Genomic DNA, 20,709 nt, shown 5'->3' on the forward strand with positions numbered 1-20,709 from the left:
CATGGTCTTCCTTTTGTGTAACGCGTATAAGAGGCAGTTTCCCTCAGAAAATCCTCTACGAAGGCATCCCTCTCTTAATCATTGTTTTACCATAATCAAATCAACCAAACCAAAAGCAGAACTTCTCCAGCTTCATCTTTTGTCAAACTTGCAATTATCTTATGCTTTTCTGGATCTGAATCTCACGTGTTAGCTTCTTCAATAAACCTATTTATTATAGACTCATGTCCAACAACTCACTGATGTTATCACTAACAACTTCCAAATTTAGTTCCCAGATAAGATTGATAGATTGACAATTTCTTCTATTACGTAAGAGACGTAAACAGTTTCTGCCTTCGTTTTCCTCTCGCTTTTGGAAAACAATGGACAAATTTTCTTCCAGACACACTTCAAGTTGTTTTGATATTTCATTTTGAGATTATCCAGTGAAAATAAAAAATTTAGAGTTTGCCTACGTCGGAGTATAACTGTTCATATATAAGAAATAAAATAGAGAAATGCAAGGTACTTATTGTATTAAATAAGAAATTTAATGCAAATATTTTTTTTTAAAATGCATGACTAACTAGTTAATCAAATTCATATTTAATATTTGTGAATGAAACGTATTTAAACTAAGAAGGGAAGGAAAATAAAACTACCGAAGAAGTATTCTAGTAGTCATCACGCACATTCATGACTTTTATTACTGTTACTTAACAAGTCTTATTTGTAAATGAAAGTGCTGAAGGAATAAATTTGTTTGTTTATTATTAAAATTTATTTATTTCTCTGATAAAATTGAATGATTTTATATTTATAGTATTTCGTTATATGCATGTAGTTTTCCTAGCTAACGAACCTGCGTTATTGTTAAGTAAGAGAATACTGTAACTGAGCCATTTAAAGGTCTCATCCAGATAAAGAAAAATTGAATATTTTCTACAAATCCACAGTGTTACTAAAATTTAAACTGCTCGGCAGCACAAAATGTACTGTTATATATTGCTGTCCACTTTTATGCATATAAAATAGTTTTAATATCGTTTCCAGTAATAATCATGCTTCCCTGGTTTAATTGCCCTATAAATGCTATATATTTTAAGAGTTCTTATTGGTTCAATCGTTTTTATCTGTTATTGTTTTCCTTGAAGGTGCTGGATTAGCATTTGTCGCATACCCTGAAGCAGTGTCCAAACTGCCCATCTCCCCTCTTTGGTCATTTCTGTTCTTCCTTATGCTTATGACGCTGGGACTTGGAACACAGGTAAAATTAAAAATCTTACAATTTAACTGAAATGTTGTAATGATTTTACTGAGTTTATAAAATGGTAAAAAATGAAGTAATATAGAACCAGCAAATGGCTACAACACATTCTTAACAACTTTTACGTTGCTCAGATATAAAAGCTATATCATATATACCAGACACCCTCCTCCCGTGGCTGAGTACTAGTAATTCGGCACGGGCTCAAATCGGCGAACGGAGTGGATGCATGGGAGTTTTTGTGGTTTTCGCCATGTGTAACGGGAATACAAGCCAGCTTCCCTGAAAAGATGTCCTCGAAGACATTCCTTTCCTTTGTGAGGTAGCCCTCGAGTGCTTTCTCGAATCAAAATGAACAAAGCAAGTCATATGTAGTAAAATATTTTTAAACGTATCCATATACTTGTTCTAGAAAGAAAAAAAAAACGGAATAACTGTGTCTAATGCCAGAAACATTTTTTAAAGTAACGGCATTAGAAAATGGTTTTATTCACTTAAAAACAAGTATTAGGAGGGATTAAATTATTCCGAAGAAGAGAGAGTTGATGTTAATAAGAACTGTAAATGGCAGTTGTTAAAATTACGTTTTGACTTCTAGACTTCCTATATCTCCTTCTAGACTTGCTATATCTCCTAGGCTTACTATATTATAGAGTTCCTCACTTTTATTCTGCTAAATGAAGTGCCGAGGAACCTTGTGAACTGTTAAGCGAATTATCGCTTAGAAAATAGAAATCATAAACTCAAGAAGGGTTAATTACCCTTTATTCACTCAAAATAAGTTTAATAGTCGGCCCCTTTCTTTGGGTTTACAGCAAAGCATCCCCTTGGGCTTAAACTCAAAAGTAAGAAGTAAGAACTAACTATGACTAACTAAGAGAGTCAGTCGAAGCTAACACAATTCTAATGTAGTTGGGCCGTAATCTTGAACTAGCTGGCGAACTATCAAAAGGCACATAATAATACGGCCGATCGTACCAACAGCTTAGAGAGACGTAGCCCAAACGCAAACGCGCGCTAGTCAGGATTCCTAACTCTCTCTCTCTCGAAGTCAGTTGAACTTTCTTTTAATACTATCTCTTCCTCATTTGCATTCAACGCGTTTCTGAAAACTCATTTTGGTAGGGAGCTGTAAGTAGAAACGAGATAAGAGGGGAAAGGTTCACTAAATTAAAATAACAGTTATAAAATTAAAATATACCTTACAATATTCTTAAATGAGCTTCCTTGTCTAAATGAATAATTAATTTCCGGAATAAATAATACGATATAACATCTTTCTATGTAAAGTAGGCATATTAATTATGACTGCCAGCTGTACAATTTAAACCCATATGTGTTTGAAACGTTAAAACGATGAATTGGTTATAATAATTAAGGTCTAAAATTGTTGCATGAATAATATAATATACACATTTCTGTCAACATTTGTACTAATCCAGTTTTATAAAATGCAGATTTTTGTAAATTACAGACATTCTTCTGTGTATTATAGTAATGTAATAGTCATAGGAGCTCAATTTTGTTCTTTAATTCCAAACTCTACACCGAGCAAGATTATGATCAGCGATTTTTCGAGGATTCTTCACCATCAGATTCCTCTGGGTTCTACAAAATTCAAACGCAATTAAAAAAGAGGGAGAGCGAAAAGAAAAAAGTAGAAAAAGAAAGAAAAAAATTCTTCCTTAAAATTATTCCTACTGTGATCACTGGATACACTGGATACTACTACTATATTCCTACTATGATCATTGGAGATATTAAATAAAAACAAAAGTATTCATATTAAATGGGAAAACATTCATAATATTTTTCTTTAAGCATAAAGAAGTGCATGTTATAACACTTCCTGTAAGCTGACTACAAGACAGAATACGTGTTAAATATTAATAATTTACTTTATGGATAATTTTGGTTATTTTAAGGGACCTGTCACAAATTTCTGGGTAGAGGAGCAAATGCTAAATTTAAATGAGTACAATTTATTACAAGATAGAAATCACATGTAAAAATTTTCAGTTGTAAAGCTGAAAAAATTCATTATCAATCTTCAGTCCAACGAAAACGTTCAAGAAATCATGTCTTAAATATCAAATGACGCTTATGATGGTCTCATTTAATTATCTAGAGTATTTTTATACTCATTAATTTACAGAGAAGTTGTCTAATTCAATGTATGAACTGAAAAATACAGTTTATTTCAGTTTCACAAGTTTGTAATCTCATTTGATTTCGTAACAAGTAAGGAAAAAAACGAGTTCGTAAACTACAAAACTCAAATTATTTTCAGTAATCATAAAAAATAGAAATATATTTACGATTTTAAAACTCAAACGATTCTATGCCAAAATCAATATAAGATGTTATATTCATTTCTTAATAATTATGATAATGCTGTGAATATTCAAAATTTCCAATTGGAGGCTTTCTAAATTATACCAGTTAGATGAACATTATTAAAAAGAGAAAATAAAGATTTAAAACATTAAGATATGGGTTTGTTGCTTTCAAATCATTCTGCTTATTAAGTTGGCATGATTTAGAAGATAAAAGAGCATGTATCAACGTCGAATGGTAGGTGTCCGCTTAAAACATTGCGGCAAACACATCGCAGACGAGCTCACATTTTTCTTACTTTTTAGCGAACATTTATTAATGAATTCAAAAATATAAAAGCAAAAATGCTCCTCATTCCTTCTTGCGCTCACAGATTATTATGCGATTATGCATTTACAATTTTTAATGCCTGAAGATGCATGTCTGCGATGTTATTGTCATTCGATGATTTGCAGGTGCTTTATTTTTTACCACGGTATTTTCGACGACGATGTTTTTAAACTGCCAAGTTATTAAACCAAGTTTGGCAAGTTTTTGTTTTCCCAACGACGACGTTTTTCTACTACGATGGGGGTTTCCTCCTTGCTTTCTTTTTATCTGCGATGTTTTGTATGACGGATTTTACGCCTTCCGTTGTTGTCTCCACGACGCTTTTTTCCGCGACTATTTCGCCTGTAACCGAATGGTAACACTTTGAAAGCATGCTATCTGACCGGTCACGTAGAAAATCATGTAACGGTTTTATATCATTCAATGATAACATTTGCTAGGTTTGATAAATAACATAAGATAATGTAAAGGCGTAAAATATGTGGAAAGCTTCCACTAAATCAAAATTAGTGTTTAACATCAAAATGTTACGTGTTACAGATACTGAAATGAAGTAAATTGGTGTTTAGAAGATTAATTATTTGAACTTTTGAGTGTTTGATAATGCATCAGAAACTGTTTATTCATCATTCAGCTAACACAAATTTATATTTCTTTCAGTTTACTATCATTGAAACCGTTGTAACAACAATTGTGGATACCTACCCAGATAAATTAAGACGACGAAAAGCTTGGATTTTATCTGCGTCTTGCATAGTTATGTTTACGATGGGTTTACCAATTTGTACTAAAGTACGTACTTCAATTATTCTAATATTTTTTCCTAAATCAGATATTTTTCCTCGGAAATAAATTTAGTAAATATTTAGAAATCTTATTAGCTGCTTATTTAGAAATCTTGTTAGCTCGAGCAAAAATTTTTAATGAAGTATAATCTCCTGTAAAGGTGTGTGTGTATACCATGGAGATTATTAGTAATATTTGCATTAACTACAGCTACAGTTCATCTAATTAACTGTAACTGAGATCATTTTATGCCGTTATTTTTGATTTTATGACTTTAAGATTTTGTTGTAAATAAATTTACTTTTGTCATACTTTTGATAAGTTACAGTAGCAGTCACTTTGTGTGTTAAAATTGTAAATAAATAGCAAAGTCCTTACAAGAAATGCAAATTTATTAAGGTTATTTGCTAAATTTACTTATCTCACAGATCGGTTTCACCTACTTCACTTTACTTGACTCAAATATTTTTTACAGGGTGGAATGTATTTGCTTCAGTTAATGGACAATTATGCTGCGAGTTTTTCAGCTTTGATTATTGGACTGATAGAAGTTACTGTGATAGCTTGGGTGTATGGTAAGATTAGATGTTTTTTTGCAACTGCAATAAAAATTTTGTTTTCGCAATACATACGTAATTTTACGTTATATTATCGTAATCTTTTAATTATCGATAAAGAAATAAATTTGTATTTAAGCATTTTCTCATGTTCAGTATAAGCAGCATAAGTGTTTGCATGTAATGCATATAATCCAATTAATGTGAATTGAGCTCTCGATTCTAAAATCAAATCCACGCAGTCACAGCAATCCAATTGCTAAAAATTCTATGATAATAATAAAAGATACGGTTTTAAAATTTTATTATGATTAATAATGATATAGTAAATTATATTCACGGCATACTTTTTGTCTTTTATTCCCTTCGAATACTCGTTTAAGATAATAAGTATAGAAATATGAAGGGAAATAAGCAGCTTAGAGATAAAACCCACCAATACAGTATATAAACTTTGAACTATAAATTTTCACATCTTTAAATTTAAACACCAGAAAACCCAGGATGTTTCCACTAGTTTCTTATTCGTTATCTAAATACATTTCCCATAAAATTTAATATCACCTAAAAAATGATGTCTATTAAAAAACTGATTATTATAGCTGAATGAGTAGAAACATCAAAACTTTACTGGGAATTTAAAAACTCTGAATTGTTAATAAGCAGGATTAAAAACGCTATATTTTTAATATTATTACGTTAAAAAATAATCTTACACTGAGCTATTCTTTTTAAGATCAAGTGTTATCATGTATGATATAATAGCTATTAATTGTGCATTTAATAACGAAAAGAAATAAATCTCTTATTAACAATATTTATTTTTACAGGAATTGAACGCTTTTTAGATGACATAAAGTTTATGTTAGGAAAATATCCTTATCCCTACCAGTACTGGAGACTGTTGTACCGTTATGTCGTCCCACTTATGATTGTTGTAAGTATCATGTTTTAATAATTACATTTAAAGTACTTGAAACTGTTGCTTTATAAGTTCAAAGGTTTAGTTACATACAGCAATTAATCAAAAGTTATTATATAAGATATTTCTTCCGCCTTCTTGGCATGCCTTCGTGGTATGGTGGCCTACTCGCTGGGCGCGTATACCAGAAGTCCGCGGTTCGAATCCAGACGAAAGCGTTGCTAATTTTTCAATCTCTCTTGCTTCCAAAAAATCCTACTGTCTCTACATGTGGAGCCCGAAATAAAAGGGTGGTGGATGATGACTTTCCACACCCAGGACTTAGCGATTCAGTCGCCCTTTAAAAGGGGGAGAATATAAGGTATTTCTCCCAGTCTCTTGCCATGCCTTCGTGGTGTGGTGGTCTGCACGCTGGGCGCGTATTCCAGAGGTCTGTGGTTCAATTCCCATCGAAGGCGTTGCATATTTTTTACCGTGCCTGCTTCCATTTAACCTAATGTCTCTACAGTGGCACCCGAACTAAAAGGGAGTTCGATGATGATTCTCCACACCCAGAATTTGGCGACTGAGTCCCCTAAAAACCCCAGTCGCCCTTTAAAAGGGGGAGTATATAAGGTATTTCTTCCGCCTTCTTTTCATGCATTCGTGGTGTGGTATTTTCTGCACGCTGGGCGCGTATTCCAGAGGTCCGCGGTTCGATTCCCGGCGAAGGTGTTGCTCATTTTTCCTCTTTCCTGCTTCCGAAAAATAAACCTAATGACTCTACAACTATCTTTTAAGTTTAGCCAAACGAATACTTTTCCATTGTTTGAATCCTTTTTTTTTCATTTATTCTTAATTTAAATATAGTTTAAATTTTATTTATTAATTCGTCTTAGACTATTAAAATATGAAAACAATGTTTGCACAGTAAATAATCTAAATATGCTAATCGAATAAAAGATCTTTGCTATAAGGAGAAACAGATTTTGAAGCGAGTTTTCAGGGCCAGAGATCTAAACACGCTCAAAGAATTTCATGCATGCAATCCAAGCATTTTCATAAAATTAAACTCCGATCGATATTCAGAAAAATAATTGATGGAATGCTGTCTGTTCTAAAAGGATTAATGTGTATACTTACTGTTTATTTCGTGGCTCGGCACTTTTTTTCCGAAGAAATTTTCCGTTGCAAAATATAAATAATATTTGTTCATGTTCGTATACAATTTCTATTCGTAACTATTTTGTTCAATATAGAAAGATGATACGAGGAATAACAAACACAATTCAATAAATGTGTAGTAATATTTCGTGTCAATGTAAGATTTGTAAAGTGTACTTGGATAATTAGAAGGTACCATGTTCAGATTAAAGTACTGTTTCAGAAAATCAAATACCTTTTCATTTCTTTTTGCGTCTACATTAAAATCTCCCTTTATAATAATCTATACTTCTGAGTCTATATCGAAGTCTTCGTCAATGAGCAAACTTAACTCTGAGTATGCCATAAGGATACTAAAGAGAAATAATTTTAAATCCGCTGAATTAACTGACGGATGAATATACACAGATGCCAATATATAACGAGACAGTTCTGTAATTATAATATTCCTTCTTCTACGGTTTAAAATAAACAGAACTGGGATTATAATCGGCAATGCTCTTTAGATTCCTGTAGATAGCCATACCATTGGTTTTTCTTTGTCTGTCTTCAGAAAGACTTTTCAATATAAAGCATATAAGTGCATATATAAATGTATGTAAGTGCTTTCAGTTCGCAACCCTCCACATTAATATAGATTCCTCTTCAAACATCCAAGTCTCAGACATCTCAATAAAATCGGACTGCTTTACTATTTCATCTACACTTGTTGGCCATTAAAATTTCAACACCATGAAGGGAAGCAAATACAAAAAAAGATATTTATTGCACGTAAACAATATGGTGGGAAGACAAAATGATTAAATTTGTAAGCATTTTGGAGGTTTCCAGTGGTGTGAGATTAGTAGTAACAGCTGCCCTTATCCCACTAGGCATAGAGTCAAACTGGGCTTAGATGACAGAAATGGACAACTCATTCCATGCTTCTTCAAGTCTATTCCACATTTCATTAACAGTATTAGCTGGAAAGGGGTGGTAGGCTAGTCTCTCAGAAACCAATGACCAGATTAAGACACAATAACAAGCCGAACAAATACTAATTCAGAAGTCAAACAACAAAAATCAGCGTTATACCTACAAAATTTTCACAGGACTAGTTTCGATGGTTTTACCGAACCATCATCTTCAGCTGCAAAACCGCAAATGAACAAGATAGGAAATAATGATTAGATAAGATAAGAAAGCCTGGACAAGAATAAGCAAGTGGCGCCATCTGTTGGCGAAACCAGAACTAAAACATAATTTCTCTAAAAGCCGAAGGCAAATTTGGATTGGAATTAGGATCGTTAACTAGAACAGAAAGATTTTTTTGAATGTGAAATGCCTCTAGAAAATCCAGTTCTCCAATGGAAGATGTGAAAATTTTGTAGGTATAACGCTGATTTTTGTTGTTTGACTTCTGAATTAGCAATGACCAGATGTTTTCAATGGGTGACAGATCTGGGGATTGTGCAGACCCTGTGTATCAAGGAAGCTAAGAACACGACATGCAACATTGCATGCAATGACTGCCCAAACCATCAAACCAGGTGCAGGGCCCCTGTGCCGATATCGAATGCAAGCAGGCGACGTGCGGTCTCCTCCGACACTCCAGACACGTATACGACCATCAGAATACTGCAGGTAGAACCGGTACTCGTCTGAAACGACGACATTTTGCCTCTTCTGTACCCAGCTTTATCTTTTGGCCCACCAGAGTCGCCGTCTCTCTCTATGCTGCATTGTCAAGGGAAGCCGAAGTAATGATCAGCCTGTTGATAGTTCACGCTGCTGCAAACGTCGGCACACCTTACGAGCTGATACTGGGCGTGCTGCAGACATGCTTATTTCCTAACTAATGGTCCGTTATGTGGGCGCACGGTTTTGCAGGGCTGACCTCACAATATATCTGTCCTCTCTGGCGTTAGTCTGAGAGGACGTTGAGATCCTGCATGCCGTTCAGTATGACCCTCAGCAAACCATTGATTCCATATTCTCATGACAGTGGTTGTATGTCGACCAGTGCGACCGGAGATATCACGGAACGATAATCTACACTTTCGATAAGCAACGATCCTGCCCCTATCGAATTTCGAAACTTGCTGGCAAGCATTTCCTCTTCTTATTCGAAGCATGACATGAAATTCTGAGCAAACTCCAACCTTACAAAGCACTTTCCGAATGAGATATCCACTACACAACTTTTTTTATACAGTGCTTCATATGTCAATTCTCCCTCCTATATCGTCTAAATGCGTTGAAATACTAACTATTTGCATATACCAACGTCTTTTTCCTCTCATATGATTTTGACGTTCGTCAGATCATTCCTTCCTGATGTTGCAATTTTAATGGCCAGGATTGTGTTATAGGATCGTTGAAATGTGCAACCAAACTTTCAACATTTATGTTAGTGATATTCTATGATAAAGTTTACCGTCGTTATTGATCGTAATACGTCGTCTTCAGAATTCCCGTAATTTTTGCTAACCTTGTCACTCAGCTGTGGCTGGAACATAATTCTAAACTCAACTCTTTTTGCATTTTGTAGCATACACCTTCATCTATCAAACGAATTATAAATCAACTCTTCATGTTTTGTAGTTTCGGAGATCTAAGCATTTCTGTAACTGACAGAATGTCATAATTTTCCCTTTCAACAGACCACCATGGAGGAGCGTTAAAAAGTCTACGTTAAAAAATCATTTTAACATATATTTAAAAAAATCTGCGTTAAAATTTTAACGTAGATTTTTCGTTAACGATAATTAATAATCGTTGAATTTTAATGATTTTAAAATCATTTTTAACTAGTTGTTGGACCCCGAAATTTTGAAGATGATGTCCAGTAATGATATTAAGTGCTTTTATTCAGTTGATTTCGTTTCAAAAATTCGTCTATAATTTATATACAAGAAAAATGGTGTCCACTAATAATTGAGTGGTTTAAACAGCTGGAAGGTAGGAGTGTTCAATCTGATCTCGAATCCCTCTGCATGGCCAATAATGTTGACTAAATGTTTTCGTTGTTTCCCATATGTAATGTAAATGAAAACCAGCTTCCCTTAAAAGGTATATTACAAAGGAATCTCTTTCTTTAGGCAAAAAGCCGTTATGTACTCTGCCGTGTTCTAACAGACAGAATCGAAAGTGAAAGATGATTATATGCCTTATTTCTTTATATATTGTTTCCCGACGTGTAATTCTAATTACAAAGTTTCCCAGAATAAAGCACACAATTTTATAAAACTAGTTTCTGCAGTGTAGCCAGTTTTCTAACTGTAAGTCTGTCATTTTATATGATCCCTACAGAGAAAAATACAAATTTATGAAAATTGCAATATGCTTTATAACTTAAATAGAAAATTTTCCAACCTTTACAGGAAAACCTTTGCCAGCACAATTCGCTATGTTATAAATATGTCACATTTTCATGGGGCCAATTAGAAATTAATAAGAATACTATTTTATCCAATGCGTAGCCTATTATTGTCATATAAAGTAACTCTAATTTTATAATTGTGCTATAAATAGGGTCAGCGAAGCTTGATGTTTTGCCAGTAATAGATTTTGAAAATTGTGTAACTTCTTGTAATGAACGTATTACAATATCAGTCATTCTACTGACTACAACTTTTGCTTCATGACGACCTTATAAAAAGTGATAAATTATATTTATGGAATCCTTCCATCGATAAATGATGAAATTAAAAAAAAAAGTCATTTATTTATTTTGAAAAACTCGGTAGCTCAACAAACATACCTAGAATCAGTATTTAAAGAAACAGAGTCTTTACCTTTTCTCAACATCCTGGAAAAGATTTAAAAGTTTTTTTAAACTAAAACCTATAAGAAGGAATAGAAATCATAATCACTACGAAAGTGATAAGTTTACTAAAACTGTTGCAATTTGATTGTAGTAGAATGACAAAACTTATTCAATAATGCGCAAATAATTTCCTTAGTTATTGTACTCTAAAATAATAAATTAACTTTGCGCCTTGAAGACCAAATAAATCTAAAATGTAAGCTTATCTAGAAAATGTATTTTGATAAATGCATTCTAAGAGAATGTTTAATGCTAAAACATTTGACGTCAAACGTTTCAAAATTTTATTTAGCACTGATGAATATTCAATAATAATCCTCAGTGAATATCCAGCAATAGAAACATATAATGTGAATAAGAATGGAAAGAAATCAAGTCACTTAATATTCCCTTCTTTATGCCGAGCCTAAGGAAGATTTTAACACATTCTAAAGAGATTCCTTATACAATATGCTTGAAGACTCAAAGTGGATCCTCTAGGCATTCGGCTTATGTACTTATATCTTTTTTTGCCAAAGATATCTATATATTATTTCACATTGTATTTAATTTCTTCAAGTCTTAGTTTTATTTGAAATAAAAGTCTTGCATAAAATATTGATTTAAGTTATTTTGAACACCAGCATAGTTTTATACCTTAAATTTCGTTTTCTTACTAAGCCATTCAGCTGTTACAAAACATTAAGAATAACAAATTGGATCCAAAAGGAATATGCGAAGAGATATAAGCATGTATACATTCATTCCGCTTCGCATGTGTTCAATTTACATTCGCATGAAAATTTTTTTATTGCATACTAATACAAAAAATTATTGAAAAATTTTAATTCAAAATTAGCACTCTCCAATAATAAAAAAATCACTGAAAATTCAAATACAGTTAGTTACCTTCTGGAATGGAAACAAAAGGCACATTTAATTTAAAACGCTTAGGTTATTTTGTGAAACGTTGGTGTTGGTGTATTTAATTATGGCAAAGCACACTAGGCCTAACTGCCTAAGGGAAGGGATGCCTTTCGAAGGGAAACTGGCTCGTATACACGTTGCACATGGGGAAAACCACGAAAGCGCCCATGCAGCCAGCCCGTTCGCGGGATTCGAACCTCGGACCGAACTACCAGTGTTCAGCGACTTTACCGCTCGGCCGCTGGTGGGCCCTATTTTGTGAAACGAAAAGCATTTAAAATTTTCACTAAGAAAAGAAATGACGCAGTTGTATTGCTTACTTTTGATAGAAAATAAAGAAACAGTTTATAGATTTAAATTTTAAAATATTTAAAATTTATGGAAATATTTTTGTGGTTATGGGTAAAAATGTTATGCATTTCGCTCGCCTGATATTCTGAATTTTATGTCATTTCTGTTTCAGTTTATTCTAATATTTAGCTGGATTGATATGCGCCCAACAGAGTATGGAAGTTACATTTTCCCCGGCTGGGCTACAGGACTGGGTTGGGGAATATCACTGTTCTCCGTCAGTGCTATTCCTGTTGTGGCTGTTACAAAAATCTGGAGAGCAGATGGTCCTATAAAAGCGGTATGTTTCAGTATAACTATATAATTTTTCTATACGAAACTAACACTGTGTTTAACAATATTTCTCAAGTGAAACCGATTTAATCATCACACCTTAATAATGTATGAGAAAACACTTACATAACTTGTAATATATTGTAAAAACCTACATGATGTTTTCCTTTTACAACGAATTTTACATATTTTCGGTATCTTAACGATGCATACAGCCAGAAAAAAAACCCTACATTATATTTTCTTTAAGAAATTTATCATGTAGTTCTTTGCAACACACAAAAGAAAGAATGAATTTTATGAACGCAGTAAAATAGTTAGGAAACAATAAGACCTTCCTCTTTTTGCTCAATTTTTTTCTCTCAAGATTTGTTAGAGTCTTATTATTGGATATCATGATAAATTAAACTATAAAATGAGAGGAATGACTTTAATTACTGTACTATATAGAATAATTACAATATTTAAATTCTAAATAGTTTACGTGGGTAATTACTGAATGCACTATATAAACATTACTGTCGCTTATTATATTAGCGAAGTTTAGCTGAGCGTTTACATTTTAGTTCTGCATTTACTGTGTCAGGACTAAGTGTTCTATGCATGCTCTTGGCAAACATAAAAGTGACAGTATCAAAGTCCTGATTTCGAACAGTGAGCTGAATGCAGCTATGTTCTTGTGAGTGATAGAAGAACTACAACGTAAGAAGGGTGTAAAAGACCCTTTTATTTAAATCACTATTTACAGCAACTCCCAGCTCGGAAGTGATAATAGAAAAACAATGACCCCGCTTGGGTCTAAACTGAACAATCAAACAATTTCAAGTAAAGCTTAAGTAGAAATTCAAATAGTCGCAGTTCTCAGAGCTTAAACGCGAGATTGGCCTATCTATGGTGCGTAGCAAGCCTTAGCTAAGTACTAACGCACTTAAATCACTTCAATAAGTATTAGAGTAATAGCGCTAAGGCGTAAGAATTTAAATACTAACTAATCTGGCGAACGTCCACCGAGCCGAAGTGGTCTGAGATTAAAGCTCTCTCACACTTGAGAAGTTTCTCACTAACATTTAAATACAAAACTTGGCTCCAACACAAATTAGCATAAAGCTGAACCGCGCGCTCATTCTGAAGGGAAGTTGAAATAAGAATTTACAGGATAGGGTAACTTAAAAATAAAAAGAAATTTGATTAGTTTAAATTAAAACCTTACAACTACACTAGCCAGTGATTTGTCTGAAAACAAATAAGAAACAATGTATCAATACCAATGTCCTTGGGCTACATGCTGCTAGAGGAATTGTTATTTTAAGAAACTTCTGGAAAAAGTGTGGAGAGACTAAGTTTCTCTTTCTCAAGATAAATATTCATCTACATTTTTATTTCTTAAAATTTATTCTAAAATTTAAGAACAGTCTTATCTTCGACTAAATGTAGTAGTTAAAACAGATAAAAATCTGTTCTGTAATTAATACTGAAGTATTGTTATTTTTATTTATTCATTCGTTTAAACTGAACATGAAGTTGGAAATACAATTGATAAACCGAAAAGCCTCAAAATTCAATGTAGTAAACTAACTGCAAAGCAAAATAAAATGTAAGCTTCTATATTAAGCACATCAGAATTTGTTTTGGAATAAAGTATTTTGATGCACGGGCACAGAAAACTCAAAATTAAAAATTGAGCACATTTTAATTAAAATGTAAAAATTCTCGTTCAGTGCTTTTGTAATATAATCTATTACTATCATTACTAATAAATAATACACAAATAATTTCCTTAGTTATTGTACTCTAAAATAATAAATTAACTTTGTGCCTTGAAGACCAAATAAATCTAAAATGCAAGCTTATCTAGAAAATGTATTATGATAAATGCATTCTAAGAGAATGTCTAATGTTAAAACATTTGACATCAAACGTCAAATTTGGTCCAAAACGGTATTTTGAACATTAAAACGAGAATGCTCTATTTTGAATACATTTAAAATAAATAAAATTATCAAAATTAGGATTTAAAAAAATAATTGAGGATGTCTACGTACCTCAGCCGTTGGCTTAAATTTCGGCAACGATTGCCAATCGCGAACCATTACTGCGAAATTCTAAAGGAAATGGCCATCGGTAACTGGCACTAAATCGTTCTACTTGGGTGATCGACTGGATATGGATATCTGTATGGTGAAATGTGGTAGACGCTCATTGTTTAGCCATTGGCAATGTAGGTATTGTCTGGCCGCATAAAGTCAGAAGGTTTTCATTAGGTTTCCATTGTTAACCCTTTCCGGCACGCTACCTTTTAAAGTCGGAGATTTGATAAAAAAAAAAAAAAAAAAAAAAAAAAAAAAAAAAAAAGAGGGTAGGCAGTCTAATTAGGCTTAGAGGAGTACACAAGTAAAATTTTGTGAAGATAGCACTTATCGTTTTAATTCTGTGGGTGTGCCCAAAGTGGCACACCCACAGATTGAACTCAATGCGAATACAAATTGAAACTTTCTAATGCGTTGTTTACATTTCTTTGTAATTCGTCTCTGGAGCTACCACTCATGACAAAAGCCGCATAGCACGTGAAAGCTATATATTTATATATTTAGAGTGGTGGGCCCATTTGTGTTTTGCCAAAAGCCAGGTTTAAAAAATCTGCAATTTTTAATGCAGACAACCTTTATCTTGTACTATTTTAGTTGTAGGATTAGTAGTTTTTAATTATGCTGCATCTGATGGTGAAGTGAAATATTTCATAGATGTTTTTGGATAGTTTGTGTCTTTCAGTGTGCCTAAAACCTTTAGCCAGCAGAAGAATCCAAGGCATTTTGAAGGTCTAAAAACAACAGAGTTGAGTGCTAATTCCGTATTTTATTTCTTTTTATCTGCCCAAATCTTTCTCATTAAAAAACAGTACCCGTCCTATTGAAATATGTTGAGAACAAGCTTGTTTACATACATTTGTTCATTACGTGTGGGAATTAGACAGAGAAAGTTCATGTTCAGGATCTTGATGAGTTCGTTGTTTATTCCGTCCAGACCAGGTTCATTTGTGTTTCATAGGATTTTGATTATTTTTGAAATTTCAAGGGAAGAGAATCGAATGTCGTTGCTTGTTTCTAGGGGGTGGCTGTTGTTTCTCTTCATACTCTGGAGTGATGAGTCTTCATCTGGAAAATCAGGAAGGAATACAGCATCTATTATTTTGTTGATGCTTTAGGTTGTTGCATCTTTCTGCGTTTTGCTTTCGTTGATGCAATATGGAATGACAATTTGGCACGGATGAAAAAATTTGTTGTTGCATATTTTGTACACTGGTCCGTAAAGATTTTTTTCTGTTGGTTTCCTCTTCTTTCAACATTTTAGTTTTGTTTTATGAATCTCTCTTTTATACATAACTCTTTGTTTTGCATACAATTCGAGGGAAATCTTTCTTACTTCCTCAGTTCAGGCCTTTATCATCTTCCATTTTAACACCCTAGTCTTCGTTTTCTCCCAGCTGAGTGCGGTGGTTCACTAACTGATGCATTTTATGCCGCTTTGGCTTTTAATCTTGAAGGAGCTTTCACAATGTTTTGGGATTTTGTTTTGCAACGAAGTTATCAAGACGTGCTTTGTTTTCGGAGCAATTTACGGTTAATAAGTAAGTATCAAAACTAGTTTTTAAAAATGAAAGGAAAATGTAAATCTGTGCTCTTTTGAAATAAAAGTGCTGCAAAAGTATAGTTTACATTCAAAGTACTATATTATATAGTAAATCTCCTTGTAGATTTAATTCACTTCTCAAATCTAATTCAATTTTTTCTTCTTTCATTTAGAGAATCGGGAATTTGAGCAAACCAACTGCAGAATGGGGCCCTAAACTCCAACATCACCGAGCCGAAACACATGCACCTACACATACTGATTCTCAAGTTCCTCTGACCTACCCAAATTATGATCCTGATGGTTTTGGGAATGATGATGATTTTGAGAGCAAACTTAGTGATGCATACTTAAACGCAGAGGGTCTGCATATGACAGTACCTATACGTGAAACTGGTCTCTAAAAAATCTAAGCGGAAGTACTTGAAGCAATTTCTTCACAACTAGTCTGTCAGTCAATGTGCATCATTGTATGCTAGTTACTGACATTCGGAAAGAAACCCATTGTGGTCAAATTTGAGGTTTATTCCAGGGAAAGGAAATTTGTATTTGATTTGAGGAGCTACCTGTCATTTAATGATATCTGAGTGAATTAATTGAAATTGTATATGCATTAAACAGCCCATTTCATGTCAACTTTGTTTCAATAAATAACCTCATATTCAAATAATTTTATAATTTATATATTTTTACCTTAATATTGTTAAACGATATAGTTTCGTTTGCAGTTAAATTTTAAAATAATTGCATTTAAGAGCCTCTTTTGATTAATTATATACCTTGCTCTTACGATGTAATGATATTTGTTTTGGTTATAAATGTTTTGGTTCGTCATTATTTTTTACTGTGTGTACTGATGTAACTGGTTCTTAATGTAACGTATAAGTACGTAACTGATTATTTTTGTGATATCCGAAATTTTCCACATTCTTTAGGCAATTTATAGCTCATAAAACTTTGCTTTAACGCATATTTGCTACCTATATTTTCAGAAGTAATCCAAAAATATGCTCTATAATGAAGAAGAGAGCATAAGCAAAAAACAAAAGAAATTTCGTTTAGTTTACGTGTATTATATTTCTTCCTTTTAATCAGACATTTCTGAATTTTACAAGAATATTTTGCAGAGATTTGCAAACCCTATTGAGTTTTATGTAATACTGAAAATATTTCAAATTTGTAAATGGAGATCATATATTCTAAAATACATACTTTTACTCGATGAAAAGAACTTGTATGGAAAAGGGGGGAACGGTTTATTTGCAAATGAAATTTTGGAAATTTGTGTCCAAATTTTACTAATAAAATTAATAGAATATTTTGAAGACTATTTTCAGTACAAAGTATACCTTAGCAGTATTCTTGTTACTTCTTTTTTATTATATTCTTACTTTCATTTATAACATTTTAGTATTTTAAATCGCAATTGATTTTAAATGTAACTTCAAAATTTTATAATTAGATTTATATTAACCAATCTTATTTATTCTGTCTTTTAATAATGTTTATTTTCTGTCTTTTAACTGGTATATTATTTTACCTTTTAACTAATTTTATGATACCATACAAAAATGTATATTTGATTACTTTCCTAATTTTATTGCGTTTTCCCATACGTAAAAATAAAAATTGTTTGTTTTGGCTAAAGATGCTATTTGGCTTTTCTGAGGGAAAAACCTTTGTATATGCTTTCGATAACTGTATATAATCATTTATATATATATAATCATTTTCATTGTTTTCATCTTTTATGTTGATGTTTTATTTGTACAGCCGTTTAAGGTTTTTTTTAAAGAATGTATCTAGTTTTGTGTTTTACGTTTAATTTTTATATAAACTGTTGTATTGTTTACCGCATTTATGATGATGATATAAGTTCACATTCCTTTGATAAACTCACTAGTTAAATTTGGCAAACCAATAATTAAAATTCCTTTGCATAAATTTACCCACTTCCTATATTTAATATATCGACTGGCACAAAATAAACCGAATTGGATACGGAAGGCTTAACTTGCTTTGGGTTCGGTTTATCTAGGGCCACCAGATATTTATTTTATGGCATTACTATAAGAATAATCATTCTAAAATATAAACGAATTCCTGTGTAAGAAAAATGGCAATATGAATTTTAAAATAAATTAATCATTAAATGCAAGGATGTCATTAAGGTCATTTTAATCTCATTCAGTTTAAAGTAATAAAATTCAGTCGTTTTCTGCAAGAAATAATAATTTTATAATAATATCAAGTTATAACGTAAAATTACAAAATGAAGTAGATAATTGTATAATCTAGAAAAATTAAACTTGATGAAATTCTTTATTACCTTTGAATAATAATATAAATTAAATAGCGGCTGCTTGCAAAAGTTTGTCCAATTTTTAAAATATATTTATAAAATTAATGTATACATATACATATTCAATATGACTAAAAACATGCATATTTATTTTTCATATCGTCCGACAAATGAGCGAGTCTTTGACGTGAAATTCATTTCTCTCAAATTACGATCTTCCTGAATGCGGTTAATATTCAATTTCGCCTTTTCTCCACTTAGTAAACAGCTTCCCATTAGCATTGACAAACCCCATATACTTTCCAAATGGTCATTCCTCCTCCCTCAGCAACAGCCTTTTTTTTGCTCCTATAATAGAACAAGATTTTGTTACTTAAAGTAACTTAGGTAAATTTCTAAGATTATTTTCTTTCTAAAATACTTTCCTAAACCAAGAAATTTCGTCAAAGGAGTTTTTTTAAAAAATGTCTAACTAATAATTTATGCTATACGACAAGCTTTTGCAAGGACTAATATTTGTTTGTGTTGCACTATAATCAGTTATGCACACTTTAGTCTGTAAAGTGCTGTTATTTATATATGCATATTGTTGGTTGTTTACTAAAGTTTCCCATAAATTCGTCAATAGAATTGTGTAATAATTATATTGTAAATAAAATGTATATCTTCATCTTTTGAGTATTTATATATGTTTCCTATCCCACAAGAATGTCTAATATATATTTTTTTCATTCATATCTTAACCACAGAACAATTAATTGTTTTGCATACCGATTTTTATCACAAGAATCCGTTAGCGAATGCTAGAACATTTGATGTAACATTTTGCCTAAGCTTTCCAACTTTCTGCTTAGTTACACACTATTGTTAGCGTTATAAATTAAATAAATTTCCACAATTTCATGCATATAAATGCAACTATCGCCGAAAGGAAATGAACAGTAAAGCTTATACGCATTAAGATTTTTAACTCGGAACAAAATTATTACATGAATTAAGTAAAAATCTACGCATAAGAAAATTCAACCAAGCAATACATGTTAACATGAATAAACTAGTTTCCGCGTTAGAAAGTGCATTTACCATTAAATTTCATCACAATTGTTGTGACTTATATCATATATTGTTTGCCAGTAACATCAGATCAAGTCCACGATTTTTATCATGGCCAAGAGGCAAGGCTTGCACCTGTCTTGGCTTAGAGCTTGGGCACTTTATAAGTGACAGTAAAAATTTACTCAACTCCCACGCATATTCACAAAGTCTACAGACCCTTTCGTAGACGGTATGGTCCGATTGGTTAAAACAGGAAACGTTACAGAATTATGCGCTTGGCGACTTTTGCTGCATCGCCTTTTCTATTCGATTATGAGCGCGGTATACCAAAAAGCATTAACACAGAAAATAGTACATATTGTAATAAAATGCAATTTTAGTTGCACTTACTCATAATTTAAGTAAAAAGAATAGGTATCCGAAAGCCGTAAATGTTTACTAATGTTTTGCTTTATTTTACTGTATTTCCATATACCCCGCAATGTCTAGAAATGGTTTACTTTAGACCTACTATGGTTACTAAGACTTCTTTATGTGCTTTGAAAGTAAAGAGTTTTCTTTTCCTTATACACTTTCATTGATGCCTAAACTACCATAGCCATACTGAATTCATGCAGCGTAAATGCTTTGCAAACCCGGCTTTCTAAGCAATGTATGCATGTAAGAGATGATACTATCATAAGCCTAAGGTTGGTACGATTATGCGATTAAACATTTCTCCCCTTCTTCAGCCACTTATAAATACTTTCGTTACCATGTGACAGGCTTTCCAAGAAATATAAAGTATGTTATAACATCATGAACAGGATTACTAAACTTTTGTCAAATTTCGGAGAAATGTACAGGATAACTGCTTTCCTGTACATTTCTCCGAAAATATGATACCCATCTTTTCTCACTGGTCAGCATTTACATAACATAGTTGAATTGAAATGATAGTGACAAGCCAATGGGAAAGAACTTCACAACTTATTTCGCAGTTCATAGAAATATCTGGCTTAAGAAATGGTAAGTGCTAAACTAAACATATTTATCAGTATATTTGAAGCTCTGACTTATGTT

At 32.4% G+C, this 20,709-nt stretch overlaps 1 protein-coding gene across 4 annotated transcripts in view; it reads left to right on the top strand.

Moving 5' to 3' along the window:
* Nucleotides 1-19,261, top strand: part of LOC118188811 (sodium- and chloride-dependent glycine transporter 1-like) — a 121,921-nt gene extending 102,660 nt beyond the window's left edge. For all 4 annotated transcript variants that reach the window (XM_035359323.2, XM_035359322.2, XM_035359324.2 and 1 more), the window contains 6 exons: nt 1,137-1,249; nt 4,577-4,708; nt 5,178-5,277; nt 6,090-6,196; nt 12,502-12,669; nt 16,463-19,261. In XM_035359323.2, the coding sequence (XP_035215214.1) occupies nt 1,137-1,249; nt 4,577-4,708; nt 5,178-5,277; nt 6,090-6,196; nt 12,502-12,669; nt 16,463-16,693 (851 nt within the window). In that variant the 3' untranslated portion in view covers nt 16,694-19,261. The remainder of the gene's footprint in view (nt 1-1,136; nt 1,250-4,576; nt 4,709-5,177; nt 5,278-6,089; nt 6,197-12,501; nt 12,670-16,462) is intronic.
* Nucleotides 19,262-20,709: the final 1,448 nt, after the last annotated feature.

The sequence above is a fragment of the Stegodyphus dumicola genome, chromosome X2 (assembly GCF_044657685.1).
Source record: "Stegodyphus dumicola isolate Sdum_Otavi_A_Nest chromosome X2, ASM4465768v1".
Classification (NCBI taxonomy): Eukaryota; Metazoa; Arthropoda; class Arachnida; order Araneae; family Eresidae; genus Stegodyphus; species Stegodyphus dumicola.